At 33.8% G+C, this 11,083-nt stretch overlaps 1 protein-coding gene across 2 annotated transcripts; it reads left to right on the top strand.

The window, feature by feature from the left end:
• The first annotated feature begins 792 nt into the window (after positions 1-792).
• Positions 793-10,754, top strand: best2 (bestrophin 2). 2 transcript variants are annotated; one of them, XM_073843088.1, is made up of 10 exons: positions 793-965; positions 1,037-1,131; positions 1,236-1,469; positions 5,552-5,706; positions 5,837-5,914; positions 6,000-6,152; positions 7,233-7,313; positions 7,441-7,595; positions 9,381-9,754; positions 9,800-10,754. In XM_073843088.1, the coding sequence occupies exons 1-10, from the start codon at positions 814-816 to the stop codon at positions 10,168-10,170; spliced, it is 1,848 nt and encodes a 615-aa protein (XP_073699189.1). In that variant the 5' UTR covers positions 793-813; the 3' UTR covers positions 10,171-10,754. The 2 variants fall into 2 exon arrangements, with proteins under 2 accessions (XP_073699189.1, XP_073699188.1); XM_073843087.1 differs by having other exon boundaries at positions 9,381-10,754.
• Positions 10,755-11,083: the final 329 nt, after the last annotated feature.

Below are 11,083 nucleotides of genomic sequence, written 5' to 3'. Positions count from 1 at the left end.
GTTATTTTGTAATAAGTGCCAGCTGCATAATTTTTGGCTCAGGTGTTTATTTTATTGAAATTTTAATATATCCTTTAAAAAAAATCTATTTTACCCTCTGTACAAAAATGCTCACACTCAGGACCTTAGGGACAAAAATGTACAGATTGAAACCCATTAAAACTGCAATTTTTTTTAACCCAGGGCCATTTGACTATAAAATGATGCAATATTTGCTAATAGGCATTCATTCTATGGGCAAGGCTTCAAATTTTAATTTTTTACCATTTTTTACTAGATTTTTTTTTTTTTAATTTGGCATGTACATTTAAAAAAAAAAATATCTAACACTACATAAAAAATATAAATGCCTCTAAATTAATGTTGTTGTTCTTCACTGACACACCCAAGAATCTAATAAGCAAAGAAAAAAACACCTGTAGCATTATGCAAACAAACCAGCATTTAAAGGGTTACAATTCTGAAAATTAATGAATGTTTGGTATCTATGGATAGAACAGATGCTGGTTAAAAAAAATCGACATCAGTGAAAGTGGAAAAAAATATTAATAAATCATATTTTTATGACAGTTTTTGGACATGGACATTTTTGTCCATTTTGCACCTATATGTGTAACTTTTTTTTGACACACAAGGGTTAAAAAATGTGTAAATAAATCTCATAAAACTGTATCTTACAGTACAGTCAAAACTGTATCTTGAGTCTTTACTGTGTTGTGTTCCTTAACTTCCATTAATCTTCTCTTCATTCCTTGTATTTTTTCTCAGTAAGCAGTGACAGGTTGAGTTTGTGCGGGGCGTCAGTGGTGCGTGATGACGGTCACTTACACCGCCAGAGTGGCCAATGCGCGCTTCTGCGGCTTCTCCAAACTGCTGCTGGCCTGGAAGGGAAGCATCTATAAAGTCCTGTACAAAGAGTTCCTGGCTTTCTTTGCCATGTACACAGCAATCAGCATCACCTACAGGTGTGTGTCAGTGTCAATGTCAATGTCCTCATCTGATGCTTTTATTTTACGTACTTCATTTTCCTCCTCAGATTCTTGCTTGTGGACAATCAGAAGAGATACTTTGAAAAGCTTTCCATTTACTGCAACCACTACGCCAGTCTCATCCCAATGTCCTTTGTGTTAGGTACGCATGTACCACATCATAACCAGTATATTTAATACTGTTTTAAGATCTTCAGATGAATAAATATCCTTCATTGTCATGTTTTTGTTTTATGTTACACGCAGGGTTTTACGTCACATTAATAGTGAACCGCTGGTGGAATCAGTACACCTCCATCCCGCTGCCGGACAGGATTATGTGCATACTCTCGGGGGGCGTGCAGGGCGGGGATGAGCACGGCAGGCTGCTGCGCCGCACGCTGATGCGCTACGCCAGTCTGTCCGCGCTCCTGATCCTGCGCTCCGTCAGCACGGCCGCTTTCAAGAGATTCCCTACTATGGATCATGTCGTTGAAGCAGGTAAAGTGAGTTTACAGCAAACTAGAAACACACTAGTAACGAGAACAACCCAGAGCCACAGAGAAACAGAGTTGCGACACGCTTTGAACTCGCCGCGGTGCGGTCACGTGGTTCACGGAGCTCTCAATAGTTCCAAACAACTCCGCGCTGTCAATGTGTTTGAATGGCTTTAAGTAGGATAGACAGCAGTTTTACTATATTTGCAGCAATTTCGAGCAATTATTAACACAAAATGTGCATTGATTGTGTATCGATAACTTCTCTGAATACGCTTTACAATTGCATTTTATTCTGGGGAGTGATAAAAAGACTTATTCCATGGAATGTCTGGATACTGGATTCTGATTGGCTGGCAGGTGTGCAGTAAAACCGTTTAATGCACAGGTAGTTCCAAGTCAGTTTAATCACCGTTCTATATTAATGCGCTGCTTTAATCGATGCACGCAAACACAGAGAGAGAGAGAGAGAGAGAGAGAGAGAGAGAGGTCGGAGATCGCATTCTGTGCTGCGCACATACATAAACTTCTGGTCAGCCTTTGCCTGCGATCCTTATTTAAATAGCCTAGATACTAGATCGCTACATTATATTCCTCAGCAACGGGGTGGTAAAGCTGCTGTTTTTGAATGAATTGTTGTTTGTAGAGAGAGACGCATAGCAGGCAGGCAGGTAACGTTACGCACACACACAACTGTCATCTCTCTTGCCTTCACACTCTCTCTTGGTCGATCGATAATCTACTGAAACAAATGCTATATTTCATTCAAATAAATGTGATTTTACCGGACTATTTAATCTCTGAGTCTGATTTGAAGCGGCCAGAATGCTAGAGCTGCGTGTTATAACTGACGAAAATAAGCGTCTTTTTTATCCATTCAGTCAAATTTTGCGCTTCAAATATCAATCCTAGTTTTAACTTGTCTATAACCATGGAATAAGCGGGATAATCAACGGCTTGCCGTGCGTTAAAGGATTTAAAATGCACTTCGCGGAGGCAACCACCCTCCGCTTCGCGTCAGGCGGTTATTAGCCTCCACGTCGTGCATTTAAAATCCTTAAACGCATGGCAAACCGTTGATTATCCCTTACATAATTAATATGTTGTTCTCATACTTTTTGGCAGTCTAATGTGACCAAACACCTTAAGTGTAACTTTTATTCAATTAAATAATTGTAATATATAGTTCAGTTCTAATTAGTTAATATTTTGAGGAGTTTACTAAATAATATGTGCAGTAATGATCCTGGCCATTTAAAAGATAACAATTTCTAATATAGTATTTATATTACAGTTAGCGTAATATGTAAGGTTAGATACTTTTGATTGTGTATTTGGACATGATCAAACACTCTCTTTTTTGTTTTGATTTAACGATTTAATGTTAAATTTAAAAAAAAGTAATTTACTCGAGTTATTTTATGATATTCAAATATACAACATAACTGAATATTAAAAGGCAAGCAAAAATGGCATTTAACATAATAGAAAAGATGAAAAGAGTGTTTAAAAAACACAAGGCAACGAATCGCATTCAGCATACATTTTTATCGTGTTTCTTGAATGCAGTCTTTACTGAAACTCATTCAACCTCCTACAGTGAGAGAAAGATTGCAGAAAGACTAAAAATGTAAAAATATGACAACTAGTATCTGGTTATGGTAGCTATTACGTTGTTTTCTCACGTTATCTAACCGCATTTACAGTATAACTGTTTATTTTTTAACGATAAACATTAACTATGACACGCTTCATAAAATACCACTACTGGCCAGTTTTCCAATAGGTCAACAACTGATGCGTTAAGATGTAAAAAAAATGCAGTAATTTCTTCAATTTACCGGCGACTGTGCTTGAGAAGCGCTGAAATGAATGGACTTCTATGGAGGAACTATTGGTTGTTTGGAACTATTGGCTGCACCATGATACGCTTTACATCCGCATTCCTCAGTTCCTATGGAAGCCTATGGGAGTGTCGCAACTCTGTTTCTCTATGGCTCTGGAACAACCTAGCAATTCCATAGCAACAAACCAGAACATCCAAACAATGCCCTAGCAACCACCTAAAACAAGTGGCAAGCCGCATGTAATTGTTAAAAGAACTTACTGAAGCCAGTTTCAACCAAGGAATAAAAATATTAAAAAGACAATTGCATCTTATCTGATTCTAATTATTTTTATTTCTAATTCTTAATTTATTTCTCACAAATTCGAGTTTATGTCTCCAGATTTTTTTTCCAACATTTTTTTAAAGTCTGACTTTTATTCTCAGAATTCTGACTTAACATCTTATAAATTCTGACATCTTTTCTCAGAATTGTCTCAACTTAAAAGTTAGGAAATGAAGTCAGAATTGTGTTCTATTGTGTTTCATTGAATTGGCTTTATCACTCTCTCCTCTCCACCTGTAGTTGGAGCATGGTGAGCGCACTGGCGCCGTTGTACTGTGGCTGCCGTCGCATCATCCAAGTGGATGTTGCACACTGGTGGTGGTTGAAGAGAGATCCCCCATATGACTGTAAAGCGCTTTGGGTGTACGGCAATACACAATGAAAGCGCTATATAAATGCATCATTCATTCATTCATTCTAAACTTGCAATTCTGAGTTAACATCTTTTAAATTCTAATATTTTTTCTCAGAATTCTGAGTTAACATCTATTAAATTCAGTTTTTTTATTGCCAATTTAGAACACAATTCTAAGAAAGATGTCAGAATGTAAAATATGTTAACTCAGGATTTTGAAAAAAAAAAGAGTCACAATTAAGTCAAAATTCTGAGAAAATTTTTTAGAATTGCAAGATGTTAAGATCAGGGGAAAAAGCAGAACTGTGATATGTAAACTCAGAATTATGAATTTTTTTTTTAAGATTTTAAATTTTTTTAAAGATGTTAACTTGCAGGTTTAGAACACACTTCATTTCTTAATTTTATTTTGAGTTAACATCTCAACTTTTTTTCTCAGAATTATACCACAATCTGCATATATCTTGCAATTTAGAGTTTTTTTTTTTTTTTTTTTTTACAATTTTTTCCTCAGAATTTTGAGTTTAATTTTTAAAAATTCTGACTTTTTTCTCAAAATTCGGAGTTAATGTCTTTTAAATTTTGACTTCTTAAAACTGTTTCTGTAATTTAAAAGATGTAAACTCAGAATTCTGAGAAAAATATCACTTTATTTTATTTTAAATTAATTAAGTTTATATCTCACAATCTGCACTTTCTCAGAATTGCAAGTTTGTAACAAATCTTTCTTTCTTACAATTTTGATTGCCATTTGCCATTTAAAAAACAATCTTAGAATTTCGAGTAAAAAAAAAAAATTCAAGTTCTTAGATAATTATTTTCTTAGAATTGTGTTCTAAACTTGCAATAAACAAATCTGAATTTAAAAGATGTTAACTTAGAATTATGAGAAAAATATAAGTTAAAAGATGTTAACTTTTACAACATTTAGAGCACAATTCTGACTTAATTTCTTAAGTTTATTTTGAATTAACATCTCTCAGCTTTCTTTTCTTCTCAGACTAATGGGGTTATATCTCACAATCTGCACTTTCTCAGAATTGCAAGTTTGTAACAATTCTGACTAAAATTGTGATTTTATATCTTGAAATTCATAGTTTTTTTTTCCACAATTCTGAGTTTACATCTTGCAGTTGTCGGTTTATAACACAATTTTGACTATTTCTTTACTTTTAAGTCTTACATGCATTTTGTGATACAGACAGATGTTTTCATCTATGAGTTGAGAGATGTAAACTTAAAATGTCCTAGAAAAAAATCAGGCTTGCAAGATATAAACACAATTCTGGGAATAAAAATTCTGAATTGTGAGATTTTAAACTCAAAAATTCAGAGATATAAAATAAAAAGGTGAAATAAAGAGGCGAGAAATAAATCAGAATTTGTGCATTATAGACTCATAATTCTAAAAAAAAAAAAAAAAAATTAAAAACACTTAAAATTACAAAATAGAAACTTGGAAATTGCAAGGATAAAGTCAGAATTGTGAAAAGTCACAATCACCTTTTTTTATTTTTGACTTCCATATAAATACACTGAGCAATGTCTGTCTCTTTCTAGGTTTTATGACAAGAGAAGAGCGTAAGAAGTTTGAGAGTTTACACTCACCCTATAATAAGTACTGGATCCCGTGTGTGTGGTTCACTAACCTGGCCTCGGTTGCCCGCTGTGAGGGCAGAATCAAAGATGACAATACTTATAAACTTCTATTGGAGGTAACTAGATACAAAAGGCTTTTAGAGGTTTTACATGGCAGTATTTATGAGAGTAAGAACACCATATTTAATTCTTTTTAAAAGATCTAATGTCTAGTCTAAAAATATTCTGTTGTTTTCTGTCTTTTAGGAGCTGAATGATTTTAGAGGGAAGTGCAGCATGCTTTTTCACTATGACATGATCAGCATACCGCTGGTGTACACTCAGGTAAGATTCATGCTTAAGACCAGAAAAACTGAAAGTGTTTTATGCTATATGATGGAATATGAATTGATATTCTTGTCCATCTTAGGTTGTGACTCTGGCGGTTTACAGTTTCTTCCTGGTGTGTCTGATTGGTCGTCAGTTTCTGGACCCGGCTCAGGGTTATCCGGGTCACGACCTTGACCTTTACGTGCCCATCTTTACTCTTCTGCAATTCTTTTTCTATGCTGGCTGGTTAAAGGTCAGGATTCGGGATTCCTACTTTGATTTATATATTAATTAGATGCCCCTCCCTCTACATATATGGCCCTGCCCACAAATGTAAATGTTCAAAGACGTCTTTTAAATTCTGACTTCTTAAAATTGTGTTCTAAAAAATCAGTATTTAAAAGATGTAAACTCAGAATGCTGAGAAAAATATCAGAATTTAAAAGATGTTTAACACACAATTCTGACTTCATTTCTTAACTTTATTTTATGTTAACATCTCAACTTTTTTCTCAAAATAATGAGTTTGTCTCACAATCTGCACTTTTTCAGAATTTAGTTTAAGTTTCTTACAATTTTGATTTTATATCTTGCGATTTAGATTTTTTTTAGAATTTTGAGTTGAAGTTTTAAAATTCTGACTTTTTTTCTCAAAATTCTAAGTTAACATCTTTTAAATTCTGACTTCTTAGAATTGTGTTCTAAACTTGCAATAAAAAATGTCAATTGAAAGGGTGTAAACTTTATCAAAAATATCAGAATTTAAAAGATGTTTTCTGAAAAACTCAGAATTGCAAGTTTAATCTCACAATCTCCACTTTTTCAGAATTGCATGTTTGTAACAATTCTGAGTTTCTCACAATTTTGATTTTATATTTTGCAATTCAGAGGGTTTTATATTTTGCAGGTCTGCCTTTATTCCTCTAAATTGTCAGTTCATAACACAATGTCGACTAGTTCTTGCCATTTTAAGTCTATATCTCGAATCAAATTTGTATTTTGTGAATCAGACAGATGTTTTCATATGTGAAATTAGGCACTCCTTAAAAGAGATATAATTTCAGAGGAAAAAAACTCAAATTCATGGGAAAAAAGCCTAAATTGTGAGATGTCAACTCAATTTTAAGATATAAACTTAAAATTAAACAAGCAAGAAATTATAAACTCACAATTCTAAAAATAAATTAATTAATTAAAAACACTCAAAATATGTTATATATTAATTAGATTCCCCTCCCTCTATATATATGACCACACCCACAAATGTAAATGTTACAATTTTTTTTTTCCAGTTATTACTGTGTGCTTGTGTCATTGTGTAATTGTTCATCAGGTGGCAGAGCAGCTCATAAATCCATTTGGAGAGGATGATGATGACTTTGAGACCAACTGGTTGATAGATAGGAACTTCCAGGTGCTATTTGCTATTTACAGTGTTTCAAATCATGTATTCTGTTTGCCTTTCATTGTCAAGAAACACACACTAACTCATTCATTGACATTATCACTTGAGTTATTCTGTCTGTATGTGTGTTTGAAAGGTGTCTATGATGGCAGTGGATGAGATGTATGGAGATTTGCCCATGATGGAGAGAGATCGTTACTGGAATGATTCAAATCCTCGTCCACCATATACAGCCGCTACGCTCTTCATATTGCGCAAACCCTCTTTCCAAGGCTCCACCTTCGACATGGCGTCAGTACTTACTAAACACAAATCCACAGACCTTTTCAGACTACATTTCATCTCAACCACAAACAATCTGAAAAAAAAAAAAAAAAAAAAAAAAGATTCAGATCATAAATATAAATATAAGTGTCACATGATCATTCAGAAATTATTCTAATATGCTGATTTATTATTAGAATTATCAGTTGTGCTGTTTAATATTTTTTTGGAATATAAAAATACTTTTTTCAGGATTCTTTGATGAATAAAAAGAACAGTGTTTATTCAAAATATAAATCTTTTCTAACAATGTAAGTCTTTGCTATCACTTTTGATCAATTTAACACATCCTTGCTGAATAAAAGTATTAATTTCTTAAAGCATTAATTAAATTGTTAGAAAAGATTTATATTTTAAATAGATACTGTTATTTTTTTAACTTTTTATTCATCAAGGAATCCTGGAAAAAACTAAGTTCGTAATAGGTTCCCAGAAAATATTAAGCAGGACAATTGTTTCCAGCACTGATAATAAATCAGCATATTATTATAATTTTTTCTGAAGGATCATGTGACACTGAGTACTGGAGTAATGATGCTGAAAACTCAGCTTTGATCACAGGAATAAATTAGATTTTAATGTATATTAAAATAGAAAAAGGTTATTTTACATCTTAATAATATTTTCCATTATTACCTCTTTTCTGTATTTTTGATCAAACAAACACGAATCTTACTGATCCCAAACTTTTGAGCCGGAAGTATATGTGTACATTTTGGGCTCAAGTATAGTCAAATGTCTATAGTCAAAATTCTTTATTTCCTTTTTTAAAGAAATTAATATTTTTATTTAGCAATTAAATTGATCACAATTCACAGTAAAGACTAACGTATCCTGAATGAATCCTAAAAAAAAAAAAAAAAAAAAAAAAAAAAATTATATATATATATATATATATATATATATATATATATATATATTGAATTTTTTTTTTTTTTTTTTTTTTTTTTTTTTACAGAAATATTACACAAAAAAGTAAATATCCAAGAGTATGTTTCTTGAGCATCAAATCAGCATATTAACAAGATTTCTGAAGGATCATGTGACAGTAAAGACTGGAGTAATGATGCTAAAAACTCAGCTTTGATCACAGGAATAAATTAGATTTTAATGTATATTAAAATAGAAAAATTTTATTTTGTACATTTTTGGGCTCAAGTATAGTCAAATAATTTATTTAATTATTTATTTTTGAAAGAAATTAATACTTTTATTTAGCAAGGATGCATTAAATTGATCACAATTCACAGTAAGGACTAATGCATCCTGAAAGAATCCTGAAAAAATATATAAAATATAATAAATATATTAAAATATTTGTAAAACTTTTACAGAAATATTACACAAAAAAGTAAATATCCGAGCGTATACAAAGTATTTAGCAGCACATCTGGTTTCAACATTTATAATAATTATAAAAAATGTATCTTGAGTATCAAATTATATTAGAAAGATTTCTGAAGGATCATGTGACACTGAAGACTGCAGTAATGTTGCTAAAAATTCAGCTTTTATCACAGGAATAAATTACATTTTAGAATATATTCAAATATAAAACATTTTAAATTATTTAAAAAATAAATGCTATTTTAAATTGTAATAATATGTTACAATATTACTGTTTTTTTTTTTTTTAAATTAATCTAATCTTTTAAACTCATGTATTTCTCTCAAAGAATTTTAATGTTCTGAAATGATTGTTAAAGTGAAAAATAAAGAAGTAATACCTTTTTTAATACTTCAAATCCCTAGAATTCCCAAAGAGGAGATGCATTTCCAGCCTCTGGAGGAGATCGCTGAGAATCTGGAAGAATCCGCCAAACGCAATCACAACCTTGCCCTCTTTAACCGGCTCCTGGGCTCCGCCCCCTCTCCCACAGGCTTCATGGGCGGAGCTTTACGGCGCACCTCCGCCCAGCTGCAGCGGTTGACACGTTCGGTCAGCCCCGACCCGTCTTTCTCAGAAGCAGAGGATGAAGAAGAGAAGAGCTTGGGGAGGAGTGTGGGAACGGCCGGATCCATGCCGTCTGGACTTGGGCTGGAAACCACCCAGAGCACCATCTGCAGCTGTGGAGGACTCATCAGCACCTGTCCTCCACTGTCCGATGTGGAATTCCACAATCAAGGTGAGAGAGATGGAATAGGTGAAGGTGAGAAAATGAAGGAAAAAGAGTCACAAGTGCCAAAAATCCCACCACCCACACCACAGGCGTCCACAGGGAGGAGGAGTCATCTTCCTCTGGGACAAGTCAAGTCCCATTTCTGTTCCTCAAATGAAAACCACTCTGTACCTGACTTTTTTCAGCCTATCAGTGATGCAGGAAAGGTCATGACCCTAAAACAACAACCGACCAGTAGCAAAGCAGAAGCTGTGTGTTTACTGACTGTCCCTTCGCTTGAAGTCTCAGCATTTCCTGAGAATTCAGAAAGAAAGCAGATGCTGGCAGATTCACAGTGGCTGGCTTCTAATGGTCAAGTTCAGTGTCACTGTGCAGGTTTAGCGTCAGAGGTCACAGGGTCAGGAAGTAAGGTTAAAGAGTAATCAAATACACCTGGAACACCCCCCACGCCTCAGATTGAGCAACATGATTATGTTTATATTATATTAATACATGCAATCAGAAAGTGTGGATGCTCTAGTTTGAAGATTTGACATTTTTATACTGTATTTTTAGATTTTCCTGAAAATGAATAGTATGATAAAGTAATCATGTGACAGAACAATGATAATCAGCACTGAAATCAATCTAGTTTTTCTAGTTTCTAGAGAACAGAGTGCTTGTTTAGATAAAATAGCAATGTCGCAAACAAAATCATATTTAAATATACATTCAAGCCCAAAATTATACATACCCCTGGCAAATTCTGGCTTAAAGTTACTTTTATTCAACCAGCAAGTTTTTGACCGGAAATGACACAGGCTTCTTCCAAAAGATAATAAGATGATGTACAAGAGGCATCATTGTGGAAAAAAACATTTCTCAGATTTTATTTACATTTTAACAAAAAGTGGCATGTCCAAAATTATTCATACCCTTTGCAAACTGTCACAGTCTATGGGAAAATCCAAAGTTCTGTACCATTCCAAATAGTCCAAGCTGTTCTAAAGCATCCTAATGACCCTGATTCATTGGGAACAGCTGTTTTAATCAACTCAACAGGTGAAAAACAGAAGCTCTCTGCTGTTGGTTTGTGGACAGTCATGGCTAAGACAAAGGAGCTCACTGAGGACCTGCGGCTGCGCATTGTGGCTGCTCACAAGTCAGGAAATAAGACCATATCTAAATGTTTTGAAGTTCCAGTGGCTACAGTGCAAAGTATTATTAAAAAATACAAGACGTTCCACACTGTGAAAAATCTCAGAGGATGTGGTCGGAAGCCAAAAGTGACACCTGTGCTGGCCAGGAGGATAGTGAGAGAGGTAAAAATGATTCAAGGATCACCACCAAGGCCAT

Source organism: Garra rufa, chromosome 6 (assembly GCF_049309525.1).
Source record: "Garra rufa chromosome 6, GarRuf1.0, whole genome shotgun sequence".
NCBI classification, from domain to species: domain Eukaryota; kingdom Metazoa; phylum Chordata; class Actinopteri; order Cypriniformes; family Cyprinidae; genus Garra; species Garra rufa.
The sequence above is the reverse complement of the archived record's forward strand: the minus strand, read 5'-3'. Positions and strand labels throughout refer to the sequence as shown.

Bases quoted from the DNA above. Each gene is read 5' to 3' on its own strand.
- best2 (XM_073843087.1), top strand. From the start codon at position 814: ATGACGGTCACTTACACCGCCAGAGTGGCCAATGCGCGCTTCTGCGGC. The intron at 1,132-1,235 runs GTACGCATGTAC...TGTTACACGCAG, and splicing joins CCCAATGTCCTTTGTGTTAG to GGTTTTACGTCACATTAATA. The intron at 7,596-9,380 runs GTCAGTACTTAC...TCAAATCCCTAG, and splicing joins GGCTCCACCTTCGACATGGC to AATTCCCAAAGAGGAGATGC.